The sequence below is a fragment of the Tremella mesenterica genome (genome assembly GCF_000271645.1).
Source record: "Tremella mesenterica DSM 1558 unplaced genomic scaffold TREMEscaffold_13, whole genome shotgun sequence".
NCBI classification, from domain to species: Eukaryota; Fungi; Basidiomycota; class Tremellomycetes; order Tremellales; family Tremellaceae; genus Tremella; species Tremella mesenterica.
Window position 1 is genome coordinate 250,164 of NW_006711237.1, and position 19,196 is coordinate 269,359.

The 19,196-nt window shown below is 48.0% G+C and overlaps 3 protein-coding genes across 3 annotated transcripts; all 3 read right to left on the reverse strand.

Moving 5' to 3' along the window:
- Positions 1–3,343: 3,343 nt before the first annotated feature.
- On the reverse strand, positions 3,344–5,690 carry TREMEDRAFT_65109 (uncharacterized protein; the record flags this gene model as incomplete). Its single annotated transcript, XM_007007301.1, has 4 exons — positions 3,344–4,688; positions 4,732–5,083; positions 5,130–5,579; positions 5,630–5,690. 4 exons carry the CDS (start codon positions 5,688–5,690, stop codon positions 3,344–3,346), a joined length of 2,208 nt encoding a protein of 735 aa, XP_007007363.1.
- A 1,112-nt stretch (positions 5,691–6,802) lies between these two features.
- On the reverse strand, positions 6,803–7,356 carry TREMEDRAFT_65110 (uncharacterized protein; the record flags this gene model as incomplete). Its single annotated transcript, XM_007007302.1, has 2 exons — positions 6,803–7,009; positions 7,072–7,356. 2 exons carry the CDS (start codon positions 7,354–7,356, stop codon positions 6,803–6,805), a joined length of 492 nt encoding a protein of 163 aa, XP_007007364.1.
- A 6,851-nt stretch (positions 7,357–14,207) lies between these two features.
- Positions 14,208–18,683, reverse strand: TREMEDRAFT_45569 (uncharacterized protein). Its single transcript, XM_007007232.1, has 7 exons — positions 18,234–18,683; positions 17,535–17,759; positions 16,886–17,232; positions 16,260–16,658; positions 15,542–16,034; positions 14,925–15,149; positions 14,208–14,467 (listed from the first exon to the last, which is right to left on the reverse strand). Exons 1-7 carry the CDS (start codon positions 18,597–18,599, stop codon positions 14,441–14,443), a joined length of 2,082 nt encoding a protein of 693 aa, XP_007007294.1. The 5' UTR covers positions 18,600–18,683; the 3' UTR covers positions 14,208–14,440.
- Positions 18,684–19,196: the final 513 nt, after the last annotated feature.

The window sequence follows — 19,196 nt, forward strand, 5'->3', positions numbered from 1 at the left end:
TGATAGGGTGGGATTGGATGAGGAAGGAAGGGGTTGTCCTTGATGGAAGAGACAACTCGGTGAAATTTCCCATCCCAACCCCACCAAGTGCGGCGAAGTTAGCGGCCATAGGGCTGCCGACTCCGACGGACGCGATAGATCTCCGAGACAAAGATGACCAGGATGAACTGAGTCCGGAGGAACAGGAGGAATTGTATCAGGTGGTTCCTGAACAATACCACTCGTTCATTGATGTTTTTAACCCAAGGAAGGGAGGTGAAGAATTACCTCCCTCGAGGGGCTATGATCTGGAGTTTGATCTTAAGGAGGGGGCGAACCTGAAGGTTGCTCCACTCTACTCGCTTGGAGAAGATCAGAGAAGCGCGCTGAGAGACATCCTAGATCGCGAAATATCGGCCGGAAGAATTCGACCCAGTAATTCGCCCTACGGATCACCGATGTTCTTGGTACCAAAGAAAGCAAAAGGTCAATGGCGAATGGTCATTGATTACCGAAAGTTGAACGAAGCAACGATACCCGACGCCTATCCGCTGCCTCTGATCGGCCAGATAACCGAAGAGCTAGGAAACGCGAGGTATTTCAGCAAGTTAGATCTGATTGGGGCTTATCAACTCTTACGAGTAAAGGAAGGACACGAACACTTGACAGCGTTCAGGACTCAGTACGGTATGTTCGAGTCTCTTGTTGTCCGAGACGGTCTACGAAATGCTCCTGCTGTGTTTCAGCACTTCTTGAATGAAAGTTTTCGGGAGCTGCTGGGAAAAGGAGTAGTTGTCTACATAGATGATATACTCATCTACGGTCAAACGTTGGAGGAACTAAGAGGAACTACGGCGAAGGTGTTCGAAGTGCTTCGAAGGTCGAATTTGTTCGTAAAAGCAAGTAAGTGCGAGTTTGAAAGAGATTCGGTAGTCTTCCTGGGGTTCGTGGTTTCGCGAGAAGGGATTTCTAGTAATCCGGAATACATCGATGCTGTCGTGTCTTTCCCTCGTCCTAAGAACTTGCGAGAGAGCAGAGGATTTATGGGAGTTGTCAGTTATTATCGGCGTTTTGTCCCCAACTTCTCCAGAATTGCTAAACCGATCAATGATCTCACCAGGAAGGATGTACCGTTTGTTTGGGGAGTAGAACAGGAAAGAGCTTTTAAAGAATTAAAGGAGAGGATGTGTAGGGCCCCTGTATTGGCTCACTTTGATCCCTCGTTGAAGACTCTACTACAAACAGATGCGTCGTTCTTTGGCTGGGGTTTCATAATTTTGCAGGTGAACGAGTTGGGACAAGAACACCCGGTGGCTATCGAGTCCGGAGCGTTTCAGGCGGCGCAGCTGAACTACACGGTAGGCAAAAAGGAGTTACTAGCTATCGTTGAAGCTTTCAGAAGAAGGAGACACTTACTACTACAGGTAGAGACTACAGTTCTCACAGATCATTTGAATTTGACGTATTGGATGGAACCTAAACAACTTAGCCCTAGGCAGGGTAGGTGGGTCGAAGAGCTCTCTAATTTCAGGTTCAAAATGGTGTACCGACCAGGAAAACAAGCCACACTGCCGGACGGGCTGTCTAGAAGGGCAGACTACCACTCTGGAAAGGGAAGTACTATGGTGCAAGAGAGCAACCTTATTCAAGGCTTGCCGCAGTTCGACGAACTTGACGAGACTAGCTCGGGGTTACAACACCTCCTTCGAGCCTTGCAAGGGACAAAGGAAGTGAGAGAGAACGACCTTATTGATCCTATGGATTTGATAATTGGAATACAGGAGGACGAAGAGGTGGAGGAGGTTAGGAAAGAACTATTGGGAGTAACCTGTGCTGAGTGCTCCCATCCGACATGTCAAGATGACGTACAGGAACCAGAGTCGGTCGCCGAGTTACGCCGTAGTTCGCGGTCCCCCCTAATACTTCGTGGAGGTTGGAACTCGAGGGGGTTCCTCACATTCGATGATCGTACTTATGTGCCAAACTACGCCGACGCTCGGCTAAAAATCATGAAGATGCGACATGACTCAGCCTTGGCCGGTCATCCAGGTTTGGCGAAGACCCTTGAACTAGTCCTGAGGGATTATGTCTGGGTTGGAGTAAGGAAGGATGTCGAAGATTATGTTGCTGGATGCGCGGTATGTCAAAGAGCAAAGACTAACAGGCAGAAACCTCATGGGGAGCTTAAACCGCTGGAGGTGGCTACGAAACCTTGGTCCAGTATCTCGATGGATTTTATTGAAGAACTCCCGAATTCCCATGGGTATAATTCAATACTGGTAGTAGTGGACCGATTGACCAAATGGGCGGTTTTTATCCCAACTACGACGAAGTTGACCGCAGCTGGGCTATCAGAGCTGATAATGGACTATGTGGTGGCTCAGCATGGGTTACCGGAGAACATAGTGTCGGACAGGGGATCGAAGTTTACCTCGAAGTTTTGGAAGAACTTGACCGATAGTCTCGGGATAAGACTACATCTCTCTACTGCGTATCATCCACAGACTGATGGACAGACTGAACGAACAAATCAATCCCTCGAACTATACCTTAGAATCTTCACTTCTTATCAGCAAAACGACTGGTCAAAGCTGCTTGCTCGAGCGAGCTTCGCTTATAACAACACCCACCATTCTGCGATAAACAAGACACCGTTTTATGCGAACTATGGGTACCACCCTCGGTGGGCTGAAGAGATTAAGACCAGTGAGGTTGAGGTACCTGCTGCTACAGTAGCGGTAAAAGACTTAACCGAAATACACAAAGAATGTATTGAGGGGATCGAGAGAGCTAATGAGAAGTACGCCGAAGGATACAACAGGAAACATCGAACTACGCCAAACTTCGTGGAAGGTGACCTAGTCATGCTGTCGTTAGAGAATATCAAGACTAAGAGACCAATGAAGAAGTTGGACCTTAAGCAAAGTGGGCCGTACAAGGTAGTACGGCAAGTAGGTTCTCATGCTTGTAAGCTGGAATTACCAGGAACGATGGCAGGTATCCATGATGTATTCCATGTCTCCTTGCTCCGTCCCTATCATCCTCCAGTATTTCCTGGTCAGCAAGCTGAACCACCTGGCCCAGTAGAGGTGGATAACGTGGGAGAATCGTGGGAAGTAAAGGATATTGTGGACTCGAGAGTGAATAAGAGGTCAGGGAAGTTAGAGTATCTAGTGGAATGGTTAGGTTACGAAGGCTCAGATGACGCAGTATCATGGGAACCAGTAGAAAACGTGGACGGAGCTAATGACATATTGGCGAAGTTCCACGAACTTCACCCGGATAAGCCGATGAAAGGACGAGTGGTAAGATCACGAACGAGGAAGTAATTCATACAACTGGTACAACATTAGCTAAGTACAACTCACTGCTGCGAACTTCCTCCCTGTTCCTCGTTCCCCGGTGCAGGACCACCCCCAGAACTACTCTCAGTAACCTTCGGTGCCACCGTCCGTCGGAGGGCTCGAGTCTCCTTCCATGCTGTGTTAAAGGCGAGAATGTGAGCGGAGTGGAGAGCAGGATCACGAGCGAGACTCAGACTAGGTGATTTCCACAACTGACGAAGTGCTCTAAGGCAGTCTGCGGGAAGAGTTAGGATATCGAGGAAAGCACCATCCTGAGAACTGAGTCGAGCTGGTTGAGATGGCTTTAACCAGTCCAGTGTAGGGGGGAGCATATACTCAGTGGGGTTCAGGAGGTAGGGAGAGTCAAAGAGATTGCGGTAGAAGTCGCTCATGTCCGTTGTGAGCTCTCGGGAGACTCTAGCTAACTCAGTTCGCCCTAATGGCCCTATGTCGGAGGAGTTCACAAGGGTTGCCATTGTCCGAGAGAGAGTATTCATCGCGGAGACCAACTTCACGCAATATTCGACGAGCTTCGCCGTATCTCGTCTATTGGCTTGTAATTGAGTGGTTAAACCAATAATGACGGAACGGAAGGTGGCTAGCTGTTTGTCCTCCTCTGGTATCCGAGGATCGAGAGCGATAGTGGGGTGGTCGAGGGAAGGAGGGATTTCCTCTGGTAGCTGAGTACTTTCGTTTTCCACCACAGCCGGTTCGAACTGGACAGCTTTCTTCTTCTTGCCTTTCCCTTTCGAAGATTTCGGAGGAGTTTTCACAGGAGGGGCAGGAGTTGAGAGCCCAGAAGCAGGAGGAGCAGATGGTTGACGGCTTCGGGTCCCAAGGGCAGGAGGGAGACTTAGAGGAGACTCCTCTTGAGTTGACACAGGAGTAGGACGGCTCCTGGTGGGACGAGACGGACCGGCAGAAGGGGTAGCCGGGAGACGAGATGGGCCAGCCATAGGTGTCGAGGGCTGGAGGGAGGCGGAAGGAGCACGGCAAGGCGCGCGACGAGACGAACCTGCCGAAGGGGTAGCAGGGAGACGAGACGGTCCGGCCACGGGAGAGTTAGGCGGGCGACGGACGACGGGTGACGGCGAGGTGGGGCCAGGAGAGGAGAAGTTCGCCGAAGGAGAGCGCGAAGGATAGTTTCCGTCTTGGGCTGTGGGGAGACGGCGGCGAACAGCGGCGGACGGAGTGTAGGGGGGACCGAGGGGAGCAGAAGGTCTAGGAGGAATATCCCGAGCGGTGTTGGGGGGACAGAACGAGCAGGGGCCAGAAGTGCAAGAAGCACAACGGGAGCCGCGATTATGAGGTTTGACCGGTCGTAGACACGGCCATTTCGCTCTCCCATACGTGATAATTTCACGGCTACTGATCAGCAGATGTATAAACTTCTAGGGAAGGAACCTACCGACATCTATCACACGACTCATCCATACTGGCGACCTCCCATCGCTCCCTTTCATCGATAAACAACTTCCATAGCCTATCCTGCTCTCGCAACGATGCCTTGCGAGCACTCCCTGGCTCATGGGAAGGGGAGGGAAACAATTCAGCCTGTCCTGTAGAGGACCGAGGGGTCTCTTTGACCCGTTTCGCCGAAGGAGGGGTTACTTCGTCGTGGGCGGAAGGGGAACGGCGACGTTTCTCGGCTTTAATCTCAGCCAGAGCATCCATCTTCTCCTGATACGCAACCCGTTTCTTCCCGAAAGAAGTCTGGAGCCGTACGCGGAATTCGGGAGACCCCTCATTATCACGAACAGCTACATGTCAGCACTTACGAGCAGGGTATATGACAAGAGGACATACGGCTTAACTTTTCCAACTCTGACACCCAAGTTTCTCTATCCTCAAACAGCGCCGGATCACCGAGATCAACACTGAGGATTTCCTCATCCTCATCGACCTCACCCATCTCATCATCATCATCTGCACCACCCATCTCACCATCATCAACCAACACACCCGTCTCTTCACCACGACGAACACCAACCACCTCCTCATCACCATCCATCTCTTCATCATCATCGTCGATTTCCACCACAGTAGCGGACTGACCCGAAGCTTGCAAGGGGCCAACAGGAGCAGGTCTGACCTCCTGTTGGCCAGAGGAGAGAGGGGTCGTAACCGCAGCAGGGGACGCGGGGGCAGAAGGAACTGCAGCGGAAGCTGCAGCAGCAGAAGGCGAGCCATCGGTGATGGCTAAGGCTCCAAAGCCCATAGATGACACTTGGCGGGGAGAGCTCCCCTGCTGAGCGACTAGGACAATCAGCGACAGAGTAGCTTATAGAGAGTACAAGTAGACTTACGGACAGCGGCGAAGCGATCTGCAAAAAATTTATGGGCGTTGAGCTCCGGACGAGAAGACATTTTGTTGAAATATATCAAATTGATATGTTTGGTAAGGTAAAGACTGGAAATCGATAGACGATGATAGTACGATTTAGGATTAGTCCTGGGAAAGAAGAAGAAGTGGGCCGAAGTACTGAGTATTTAGTATAACTGACATGGCTACTCGTCGTCAGGGCGCTGGTAACTTCGCATAACAAGGTGTCTCAGCAACAACAAACACCATGACGACGATCAAAATTCCCACGCTACGTGTCTCACATTCATATAAGTTAGGGATACACTGACGAACGTCGACGAGGTTTGTTGTACCCCAAATCCTCTGTCTCACTTACAACGTAACTACCACAGGGTAACAACAAGCAACCACGATGAACTTCGACGAAGTTTACTGTCCGTTTAACAACGAACCATGGTATCATCTACCAACAACTGTTATATGACCAATTGTGTTTCCTGTAACCTGCTGAGTGTCCTTTTCTTCATTACATGCATACAAAGCTCACGAGGACGTTCGCGCCTAAGGAGGGGGCGACTGTCACGAACTACGTCGTAACATCCCTGACAACCACCATCACTGACCCTCCTTTCACCATCACCGACCTTCCTTTCACCACCACCAACCTCCACTCGAACCACTGAGACCAACTACGGCGAAGTTACGAGAACCAAGAGTGTATTTGTCACGATAACCCCGTCTAGCGGAGAACTACGGCGAAGTTAGGGGAAGGGAACCGAGGGAGAGCAGAACAGGGGAAGTTAGGCGAAGTTAGTCGAAGTGAGCGGAGTAGGATATCGGGGATACGGCGAGGTACGGCAAGGTTGAACGAAGAGGACTGAGCGTGAGGCAGTGCAGGAGTTGAGGGACGTTCTATGAGAAGAGAGGAGTAGTATAGATAGTTTACAGATCGCTGAACTTCTTCAGCGATCCTTGATTGTTGTCAGTAGTAAAAGACAAATAGAGATAGCTATACATCGGGATACATCGCCATCAATAGAACAAAGCCTTAGTTAGAGTAACTACGCCGAAGTACGCCGTAGTTACACTCCTTTCGACGTCTGCGCCCTCCTGGTTGGGTGAGACATCGACTCAGAAGCGTGAAGTTAGCCGAGGTTCGTCGACCGTCGGTCTATTAGGAAGAAGTTGCTCGACGGCCGTGACACAAACCGCGTACGGGTTCAAAATAAAGTTTCAAGTTCCTTTCGAGTTGGAATATTCCTCTAGTCACTGGTGTGGACAAAGCGGTGATCTCTTGGGGTGATACAAAAATTTCTTCGATTGCGGGTGTGCTCCCTGAGAATATGGCAAGCGAGGGTCCCTCCTCCAAGCCAGCCTTGCACTTGACTGTCTAAAGACTTTGTTAGCTGTTATACACATCGAAGAAAGAGATAGATTTCTCACATATTTCAAGATGAAGACTAACTGTGATGTAGAGCCTCCTGGTCTAGCATACACTCTCATTCTACTGATGACCTCTGCAGTACCTCCTGAGTCCACACCCTTACAGATAGGTTTCAGCAGACCAATCTTATAATCATGCTTGGTCACCCGCATGCCACCGGACTTGAAAGTGGTACCTGCATCCAGCGGACGATTGTTGTATGGCCAGTCCCACGGATCACTCACGCTAGAAGGAGGGCCTGAAGCACCCGTTTGGGAACTTGAGGGGTCAATGGGTCTGCTCATACTGGTTGAATAGTTTGGTAGGTAAGAGACCTTTGGGGTGGCAAAGCTTTTCCTCAGTCTTTTAAACCCAAAGAAAAGATAGGGTGAGAAAACTCTGAGGGGTACAAGGGAGATAGAGAAGAAAGCTATGATATAGGATAGCCCAAGAAAGAAGTTCAAGCTGTGTATATAGAAAGGAGCAATGATTATGACGTTCGGACGAGGGCTAGTCCAGGGAAATGCCCGCCAGTGAGCTGATTTTGTCTTGTATCTTCTCTGACCCGAAATGTGCGGGCGACACTGCCTACAGGAGAGTTATGGGTAAGTCAATATTGTCTTCTCAAGGTTTGGTTAGTGTTCAAAGAACTACCAAGATCAGCCATGTGTTTATGGGTGATTGATCTGGTCATTCTCGTATAAAATTGGTCTGAATGGCGGGGAAAGGACCACTACTGTCTTATACCTACGACTTTGGCAAAGACAATTGAGTGAGTTGACTGTTGAAGTTCTGGTCACTATATTTGTACGATGCGACAGGTAGGAAGTAGGATGTGTAGTAGCACGAAACGGAAACCGGCCTCCCGGTCATGCTTCATTTATATCCACTGTGTAGGTAACACACGGAAGATTGTGGGATCACGTGACGGACATACACAAAGTTTCCCGCAGTGTTACGACTCGAACCTGGCAGGCCTTGGGGCCAGCAACGAGTAGACTTTGACTGTCGTAATTGGCGAGCTTGGGTTGTGCGGAGGCGAAGTTGCACAACCACTGGACTTGTGCGGTCGAAGATCAAAGGGATTGGGGAATAGACAGTGACGATGGTGTGCTGTTGATGAAGGGGTGCTCGTAGGATCCCGAAGTGTCGGCGAGCGAAGCGGAGTAGACCAAAGATGTATGTCAAGACTATGGAAGGCCTATGGAAGACTATTGTAACTAAATGTAACTTATGATAGATTGATCCTTGAAGAGGATCAAGACAAAATGTGCTCCTTCTATATCCTTCATTTGGCCCCCCCAGTGTAGCGCCACCTCTCCGGGCGGCGTTGTCCTGACGCCAGCCTGAATGGTCTCGTCCCATGCTGATCCGTGCTGACCCAGCCTAATCCGTAGTGGCGGCAGCCTGACACACGGTGGTGTCAGGTTCCTCCAGTATGGTGCGGGCCACCTGGTAGTGGTGTGTCACGAACTACGTCGTGACACCCCTAAATCCCACCAACAACGACCCTCCTTTGACCATCAAACCTCCATCAATTCTTGACCTCTTCGGTTTACACGTATCTTAGGACATCTAAGACCAACCACGACAAAGTTAGGCGAAGTTAGACAGATTAAGAGTGAAGGGAACCGAGGTGCGACGAGGTTAGGCGGAGTTAGATTGACTAGGGATGGAGGAAGCAGAGGTACGGCGAAGTTAGACGAGGATTAGAGGATCGGGTGTTCGGTGGTTCGGGGAAGTTGACCAAAGTGCGTCGAAGCGCGGATAGGTTGGATGAACATCTGGGAGTGGTGGATACTATTAGCTGAGAAGATTGCTGAAGTTCTTCAGCGATCCTTGATTGTTGTCAGTAGTGAAAGATTAATAGAGATAGCTACCATACAACGAGATACATCGCCATCAGAGAAAATCCCCAGATAGAGTAACTACGCCGAAGCTCGCCGTAGTTACACTCCTTTTGACGTCTGCGCCCTCCTGGTTGGGTGAGACATCGAATTAGAATCATCAAGTTAGCCGAGGTTTGTCGACCGTCGGTCTATTGGAAAGAAGTTATTCGACGGCCGTGACATGGTGCAACCATGGCTCGTATTGTACCACAGTGACACGGGGTGGCGCAGGGTGATGTCAGGGTGATGTCAAGGTGACAACAGTGACACCAGGGTGGTGAGGTATGAAGGATGTCGCAACTTGAGAAGCAATAGATCGAAGAGATGTCGCAAGGTGTTGTAGGTGTTACGAGCCTGTCGAAGTAGGCGATGATGGCAAATAAATTGTAGAGTGACAGGGTCGTAACACTCAGTGGAGTGTGATATGATCTAAGCTGAGGGACTCAGGAACCTTCTGACACACTTCCAGTCCCGGTTTCTATTCCTGAGCAGCTTTGGGCTGAGCGAATAAGACTAAAGGGTTTAGAGAGGATGCAGTTTGATGGTGTCAGGATCACAGGTACCACAGGTACCTGACCCAGTAGTCATAATACATCCTTCTGTTCCCGTCTCCATGTCTGGTTCCCGCAAACAGGGTTACTCCGTCTTTTCCTACGCCTAGTACCAATCCTTCAACACTACTACCTGTTTTTACATCTCCGTGTCCGTCTTATTCATTGTTCTTCCTTCGCTATTCCACCTCAGTATGATTTTGAACCACGCATGCTCCACATTGGTATCACTCCGCGCTTTTTTTAGTATATAGATGTAGTCTTTTCTCAATGATGTCTTGTCAAATGTATTTTGTGTTTTCTTACTTATATCATTTGACATACATCTCATCGATCTTACAGATCTCTTTGATACACTACATTACTAGGTTTGTTCCCTACAAGGCCCCATTGTCATAGCTCATCAAGGCAGACTATCCCGATGTCTGGTCCTTACAGACGGTAGACAAGAGATAATGTAATTCAGTTGCTCAGGTCCGAATAGGAAGAGTATGGTCACCACATCGAAGAAGGTTCATTGGGAGGAGGTACCTCTGCAATTATCCAAGTGGTTTACCTACTCATTGGTAAAGAGGAATGCATGATGCACAATGTTGAGACCTGTTGCGACCTGTCCTTGTGAGACCTGAAGGACAAAGACGGAGTGGAAGATAAAGGTTTAGATGGTCTTGGACCAAGACGAATGAAGATGGTCCGTGGTACTGTGAAGTGATCAGATGATAGTCAAGTCAAGAAAGTATAAGTCAAGAAGGATAGAATAGCTTGGAAGGATTGAGTGGTCAAGCTAGAATGTATCAAACAAGGATGACACTGCTGTAAGGAGTGCTCCCGAAGAGGTCTGATAAATATGAAATGCAACAGATATTTTGATCCTTGGGGAAAAAGGATCCATGGGGCCAACAGGGGGGGTTGATATATCCTGCAGAGAGAAACTATCGTTGAAGAGATTCCCGTTGGGAATCTCACCTAAGTCTTCACCAGAGGTTCAGATACGTCATACTTTGAATCAAAAAGTGATATCTTGAATAAAAGTGAGGCGTAAATCTCTATTCTCTTCTGTGAGACTTCTGTGAGACTTCTCTGAGAACCCTTCCTCTGAGGAATGGGCCGGACCCATGGATGGGGAAGTCATGATGAGTAGGGTCATGACAAGACGCAGTCTCAAATGTTTCACCATGACTTACGGTGAATTCTCCCTCTTGCTTGATCTTATCAACAATCCAGTTGAATCCAGGGGATAGAGTGACCAAACAGAGTCACAGCACGTGAAGTTCACTTCCAGCTTTCAACTCAATCCAGAAATCTTGATTCCAAAGTTCTACAAACTCCGTTTGCCCTCCCCGTTTCCAGGTCAACCTGAAGTCTGGAGAAAAATCCCCCCTGTACTATGGGTGATCCTTCATGGGTACAAACAATGAATAATTGATTTTCTTCCCATGAGTGACCGGCACCTTCCTTGGGCCTCAGAGAAATGAGTCTTGGTCCCAGGGATGGAAGTAATCAATCCCTCATTCTTGGCCGCAAACCTTTGTGAATCATGGGAGAGAGATTGCTTATGATCTGACTTCAGAGCTGTAAAGGGGACCGTTTTGAGAATGTCAGGACAGCAAGATCTTCCTTTTTCACAATATCCCACCCAGGTGGTTATAGGATTACCAGATACGTTCATAAGATTGTATCATTGAGATAGTAGTTGAAGTCTCCAAGATGGAGAAAAAACTGTCTGAACACGCATTCAAATTGTCCTGGTGTGTAAGTTGTCATAGATCTCAAGTGACAAACTCAAGGAGTATGGTACAAAATGATATGTTGTGATGACTTACCAAACTAAATACACCCTAGGAACGTGTTGGAAAGACCGTGAATGAGCAAGAGAGATTTCCCACAAATAGTTGAAGGAAGTAGAGCCGATAACCTTACACCGTGTGGAGAAGAGGTGCTTAGTACACAAGCTGAGAGATCATAGAGGATGTATTGAGTAAAGTGAGCAGTGGGTACAAAGCGGGTTTGTTAAGGTCCCCGCCGGAGACGGACCCCTCCGGAGCCGCACAGACGCAATCAGACCCTACGGGAGATGTTCCACTCCAGAGTGGTCTGACCCCTTGACAGACCCAGCTGGAGAAACATCCAATATATGATATAATTGAGTTGGAAAAATAAAGAGATACTGAATCAGGACTTATGATCCAATGTCACGGCCATCAAATGACTTCTTCCTGAAAGACCGACAGTCGACGAACCTCGGCTAACTTGATACTTATGACTCAATGTCTCCCCCAACCAGGAGGGCGCACGCGTCGAAAGGAATGTAACTACGACGTACTTTGGCGTAGTTACTCTATCTAGGGCTTTTTACTGATGGCGATGTATCTCAATTTATATTGTAGCTGTCTCTATCAATCTTTCACTACTGACAACAATCAAGGATTGCTGAAGAACTTCAGCAATCTTCTCAGCTAATATTATCTACTCCTCCTAGACTTTCACCCGACCCTCTTGCGCTTTGACGTACTTCAACGCACTTCGTCCAACTTCCCCGAGTCCCCGGTCATACTTCTCCCCCCTTCGACTAACTCCGCCTAATCATCGCCTCACTTCTGCTCCCATTGTCCCTACTTAGCCTAACTCCGTCTAACTTCGTCGTACTTCGGCTCCCATTGTCCCTCCCTACTTAGCCTAACTCCGTCTAACTTCGCCGTACTTCGGCTCCCATTGTCCCTACTTAGGCTAACTCCGTCTAACTTCGCCATACTTCGGCTCCCATTGTCCCTACTTAACCTAACTCCGTCTAACTTCGCCGCATTTCGCCATCCTTATGCTCCAGACCCCTGTATACCTTATTCTCCCGTTGTACTTTTGCCGTAGTTGGTCTCAGATGTCCTAGGTTACGTGTAGGGTGAAGAGGTTAGGACGTAATAGGGGTTTTGATGGTCAAAGGAGGGTTGTTGATGGTGGGATATTTGAGGTGTCACGACGTAGTTTGTGACATCCAAACACTCTCATCTGTGAGCAGTGAGCTCCTATGAGTCTGCCTTGACTCATCACTTCAATCTCCCAAATTCCCCTCACCAATCATGAGTCCATGTCTTTTGGTGATCATACAAAATTTGGGGCAAGATCCCAGGATTTGTCTGCTACCACACATGGGGAGGGATGGTCAACTAGGTCATCATTGGGGCAAGCAGTACTTTTGCAGGACTAGCATCAAATTTCTTGTGGTCCGGGAGAGCAGTAATTACTCTGGGTGGGTCTGGACACTGTCAGGATCACGCAATCACGGGTACCTTACCTATTAGAGTCGTAATCCACTTTCTATTCCCGTCTCCGTCTCTCTTTCCTGCATCCGGACTTACTCCGTTTGGTACTGCGCCGGAGACGGAATCGTCGGTTTGACTGTTGCTCATTCAGCACTTTCCTATGAGTGATGAAGAGACAACAGGTACTGATCTCGCTATGTACTACTACCGGCGGAGTTTACCGCCTTTGTATTCACACGTGATTGTACTACCTCCCACACTACAGAGTCAAAGTGTACGTGCCTAAGGCCTAGAATTCTGTCTGCCTGGTACCAATCCTTCTAAACACCACTACCCCTTTGTACATCTCCGTCTTGGCAACTATCATCGCTCTTTCTCTGCTATTCTACCTCAACATTACTCCGAGCTATGTATGCTCTTCGTCAGTATCATCCCGCGCTCTTTTTAGTATATAGAACGTAGTCTTTTCTCAGCAATGTCTTGTCAAATGTATTTTGTGTTTTCCTAGTTGGATCATTTGACATACATCTCATTGATCTTACAGATCTCTTTGATACACTACATTACTAGGTTTGTTCCCTACAAGGTGTCATTGTTGCAGCTCATCGACGCATACTATCCCCACGTCTGGTCCTTACAGACACCTCCAGAGTAGTATGATTCTCTGAGTCGGTCTAAAAGGGGTACTTGAAACCGTGCCACTCGGGAGGGGTCCGTCTCCCGCGGGGTCCTTAACATTTGGGATCAAGCCTTGTCTTCCTTGTTGATGATCCCTTGAACTGTGATTATTCTCTCCTGGTCCAGGCGCATATGATAATCAGCTTGCAAGGGATCTGCACTGTTGAATCTTCCCATATCTCCATTCCAGATAACAGAAAGTGTAAGGAATGGTCAGAGATATCAGTCAGAATTACAAGAATTCTGAGGTGGTAGCGAGAACTCCATTCGCCATTCTCCATAGCCTCCTCGAGGGTGATTCAAGTGGGATTGTAATGTTTGAGGCTTGAAGGTTCCGAGGGCAGTCTTGCGTAAGTATGACGGTTCACCCGCGAGCAAGACAGGCAGGAGGCGGAATGATTTCACGTTACCCTCGTTCACAAGTTGCGCGCAGGCGTGACAGATGGGACATACACAGTGTAACAAGATAGATGTGAGAGACGGGCTGTCAGGAACTGAGTACCCCTTGTAAGGGAAATCAACATCTGCCAGGCTGATGTCGAGTATCGAGCCTTCTAGCGAGGACGTTGTGATGCAGGTCCCTTACTGCATTCATGACACGGGCATTGCCGGATGACAGATAGGCCTTCACGATCGAGCATGGAAGACTCTATAGATGTTGAGCTAGTCTGAGTCGGAAGTGTGGGAATATCGCGTCGAACGGAGACTCTGTCACAATTGACATCAGACATAGTAATGATATCAACGATTAGGAGAATCCACAAAGACCAAATCAATCCATAAACGACACAAGCCATGCATACATATCTCCTCTTTGGATTTTTTCGTGACAATTGTCCATCGTGCAGGTAATATTGGATGATCCTATGATCCAACGTGACTCACAAGTGACCGTATGAGTGACGGGAGATGACTTGGGCGTGTATGGTGATGAAACGCCCAGAGAGGGGAAAGTAAGATGAGGTGGAGTGTGGTGGGTTTGAGATTGATATGAATGGACGAGAAGAGAGGTTTTTAGCAAGTGTCGACCAGTCGGTTTTTCTGAATGTCAATTGAACGTTACGTCAAAGTGGCCAGGCAACTGAACATCTCCACGTCCATACGGAAAAGGTGCGAATTGATGGCGAAGATGATTGGAATACAGTAGATCGACCGGGGAAGACAGCATATCCCTCAACTCGAGCCTGAAGAGGATAGTGTTCGAGGTCATGTCATATCCGACCATATCAAGCTTTTATACCGCCTCAATTTCACGTAGCAAAGATTTACAATGTGAGAGCAATGGAAATTTGGAAAACATTGTGAGGTCAAATGTCCCTTGAATCACAACCCAGGTAAGGATGGAAAAGAACATTAGGTAAGGAGATGGACAATGAGCGCTGGGGAGAAACAAGCAGAGCGAGATCAAGTAAAAAGGAGCTTAGCAGGAAGAAAATGAGAGAACGAGAGGAATAGAGCAAAGGGAGAAGTAGAAGAGAAATAAATACACCAAACTCACAGGCATACCATAACCAGCTTGTTCCCAAGTGGTCAAATTAGCATTTGAATAAGCGTTCAAATGATTATTTATATAATCCGAAGTCGGTCTGTCATCCGGATCACAACCGATCTTTCCATTTGGACGTTGATATACTCTGACGTAATCGATAAGCATATGTGCTGGCCATTCGAGTTCAGCAAAATTGACGGTTTGGAAATTATTTGACATTCCGAAATTCAGAACCTGATCATGAGCATTTTTATTTGTGATTCACAATTTTGATAGACGACCGGTCAACAGAAAGATTGAACACCAAGTGAATCATTCTCTAAATCAAAGTATTATTTCGTTTCAGGTTTCAATTCAGACAAGGGTGAGAAGGGAGGATTGATGAGTGAGTGATGTGTTGGATAGGCTATATTACGGGGGACTTCATGTATCACACAAGACTCCCTCTCTGGTGGAGTGGAAGATCATCAGAAGCATAGCAGTGACTCGAATCATGTAAAACGGAGACCGACGGTAGGGTAAGATTAGACACTGAGATTGAATGAACCGAAAGGAGTACAGAAGGATAATCCATGACAAACAGAAGTAAAAGAATAGGGAGAAGAACAGCAAAACAAACAACCCACCATAGCCATAGGTTCCTCAGTTATCAACCTTTGTCCGATATCCATTTCCGGTCTAGGTGGTACAGCACCAGGTTTCATGGTCCAAGTCTTTTTATCATCCGCAAACCAAGTTATGTACCCCGCTTGTCTATCATTAGGATCACTATACATTTCAAAGCCATGTTTTGCGAATTGACCCTGTTCCAGTTGATATGAAGCCGCATCGATATAAGTTAACATTGAGACAGCTTCTTGGTAAACTCCACCTTGATATGAATTGAATTTTGTTTTCGTGGTATCTACAGGAATACAAACGTCGGTCGTATTGGTATATTGATAATCCATATCGAATGGTGCTACTTGTGCCGATTGTGAAAGTTGACCCATTGGGATCGAAAGATCCGTTTGAGCTTCAAGAGCATCTATTTCGGGGACTCCGCGACCGTAAGATACATCTGGACCTGCGTGATCTTCACCTGGACAGGTACATGATGACATTCTTTGTCCGGGGAGGCTGGCAAGATCAGCTTACACATTCCGGAGGTACCATCAGTGACAAGTCTATTGAGCCGGAAATCGGTTCCTGAAAGAATCCGGGTTACAGGCACATACTTTCGTCGTCAAGAATGACGTTCAGAGATCATGAGTGAAGAGGGCACACATGTCAGCGAAAGATAGCATGTGGAGCGCGTGAGATTTCGAGAAAGAGATTACAGATGCGCAAAACACAAAAACTCACAAGGATATCCCAGTATCATCATTTCCTTCCAAAGCACCAGCTGGACCCGTTCCGGCGGCGTTGGTCTGATTCTTCAAAGTTCCCGAGTCGCAACTATCATACGTATATGGCCAGGTACCCTCTGTAGTCGCTCCGTAACCAGGTCGACCCAGGTTACCCATCATCCATGCACCTGGCCAGAAACCCCCGATCCGAGGTGTACCAGGTAAAGATACTTTCACTTCGTAATGGGCAGAATATTGGAAACACATTTGGTTCCACGACTGAACCATGCCGGATTTGAAGTTAAGTTGGTGGATGGGTTCTTGGGTCATGGTGATGACAAGATTGCCGCCGGATGTTGTGACGGCAGAGGGATCGTACCATTCGAAATCGCCAGTGGGCCAGTAATGAATATCGCTGAGTGTCAGGCCATTTCTACATATTCTACGAGGCGAGCGACGTGATATGAAGAGCTGAAACAAGATATTTTCTATGAGAAGGATACAGAGCGTAGGACACGAGGGCAGGACGCATACGTGGTAAGAGCACGACTTGGAAGTGGAATCGGCTTGCGATATGATGGAAGATGGCGATATAGGATAGAGCAAGAACACGACAAGCTGAGAGTCTCAAGAGACACTCACACTGCCGTCCAATAAGGATCATCCCCTTCATAAAACGTCCTTCCGTCCTTCTCAAACTCATCACTGAAAACCAACTGATATGTTTCTCCATCAAATCCAGTGATGGTATATGCATCCGTCGGAGTGTCCGGATCAATGACAGTTGGGAAATTGGAGATCTGGGGGACCTGCCCCGTAGAGTTTATACCGCCGAGGTTATATGCTCCGTTTGTTTTAAGTGTAGTTTGTGTGTAATGTGATATGATAGGGTAACCGGCGAAGAGGGTTATGAGACATAATAGGAGGAAAAGGAGACAACCTATGTTGGCGAGACCACGGGTTGTGAAGATAGATCCGCCACGGTCATTCTACGATCAGCGGGGCACAAGAGGAATTGGGTTCGAGACTGGCTTATCCCATAGTTACACCATGGTCATACTTCAAACATGCGAAGACAGAGTGAAACCGATCGTCCATGTGAGTCAGGTGGATTGATCGTCTGTAGAGTTATGGGAGCGAAAGACGGCGAACAGGATCCTGGAGGAGATGGAGACATTGAGTGAGCCAAAGGAGGCTCGCAGTTGACGGAGCGGAGGTACACATCGGGAAAAGGCAGCACACGAGAATAGTTGAGGCCGAGATAGATAGGAGAAAGGGAAACTGAACTCACCGTCCGATCCCGCTTAGGATCAGGGTTATGCAAATAATCATCCGCCTCTGGGTTCAACCCATCTATCGAGGCATTCCAACCTCCCACATCCTGCCCTGCAAATGCGTTACTCTGACCTGGAACAGCCTTGTCTCCCACGCTACTTCCGGATGAATTACCGAGAAGAGCAGCATTAGGACCTGCAGGTACGGAGGCTGCCGTTGGACCATATCGTCTTGCAGCGGGCTAAGCGTGAGCGTCCATGTCTTCTCAAACAGAAAGATATGAGAAAGACTACGTCGCTGGGACGATACACCAGAGAGACCGTTCAGAACCAGGATTGAATTCGTGCGAGACACAAGGGTATCCAGCAGAATCGGAAAGTTTCGCACATGACGAGGATGTGAGACGAAACCGAGACAAGTGAGCGAGACAAGAGGATATGAGACAAAGGGAGGCACGGGCCATCGGACCGAAATGAGGAGTATGAAGTCACCTCGCAACCACCTCATGCTGTGTATGAATGGCCGTTTCCCTGCGGCGAAGCCTCGAAGAATCGTGGTCTGGGTCACAGAGAGATAGGAACGATGGAGGATGATGTGAAGAGAGCGGAAAATGAAAGGAATCCTTAGCAAGATCGAGCATATCATGTCGAAGTGTTACGACTCATGATGAAAGGAAAAGGATGAGATATAACCGATTCAGAGCCATTGAACTCACCTGTCTCTCACCTAATAAAGCACTTTGACTACTCCCACTTCCCGGCAAACGATTCTGAGGATATTGTCTTGCCATATCTGGACTTGCTTCTAATAAAGGTCTCGACGCGTTAGGTTGTGGACTAGGTGTTCTTGTCCTATATTGATCACTAAATGGATCTATCCTCTGTCCTCTATCTGAGTTTTGAACGTAAGGGTTGTTGGTATTGGTATTTAAGTTTGGGTTTGAAGTTTGGTTGATAGGTGGGGGAAGTGGTTTATAAAAAGTCTCGTTCTCTTGTTTTCGCGCTTGGACGGAAGACTTGACTGCTGTAGGTTGAGAAAAAGCGTATGGTTGAGAAGGGTTCGATTGGTTCTTCTTGAACATGATCAGTGGGACATTCTAAGTCCACAATGAGCAAGTGTAGAATAGCCGGAAGTGAAATGAGATACTGATGAGTGGGGTTTGGTGAATGGAGGGATGGGTGGGTGGGTGGGTGGATGTAAGGTAGGTAGGTAGGGTGGGATGAAAAGGATACAACGGGGTTTGTTGGTGGCGGTCACACAGGGCAGTGCTACTTTACTTACCGGCTGCTATCCTAACCCCCCTCCCACCATTCTGACACCCGCGGAGATATACCGCCGGTATCGCCGAAAAGGTGAAACGCGTGGCACATGGTTGAGTTTTCAGGGGAAGAGAACGAGGAGGAAAATCAAAAGATGAAAAGTTGGAATATTAGAATATCGGGGGTGAGAGGCTCGTGCGAGATTCATATGTGGAGCGGCTAACATACAGGGAATTATATACATAGGGACATGTTGTGGAAAGAAGGAAAGAAAGGGTCGTAATTACCTTCTAAAACGACCCGAGAGACAGTGCGATACATCTATCTTACCCTGACCGAATGGACGGATCCCCATAGTCACTCACCATCCACATTCAACCAAGGATACTCGAATGCTGTCGAAATGACATTGGACGTAT

What these genes read in the sequence shown, in the direction of transcription:
- TREMEDRAFT_45569 (XM_007007232.1), bottom strand. Translation starts at nt 18,599, where the DNA reads ATGTTCAAGAAGAACCAATCGAACCCTTCTCAACCATACGCTTTTTCT. An exon ending in GATCCTTATTGGACGGCAGT is followed by an intron (nt 16,659 to 16,885) that starts GTGAGTGTCTCT and finishes CCTGACACTCAG; the next exon opens with CGATATTCATTACTGGCCCA. An exon ending in AAGCTGGTTATGGTATGCCT is followed by an intron (nt 14,468 to 14,924) that starts GTGAGTTTGGTG and finishes ATTGACATTCAG; the next exon opens with AAAAACCGACTGGTCGACAC.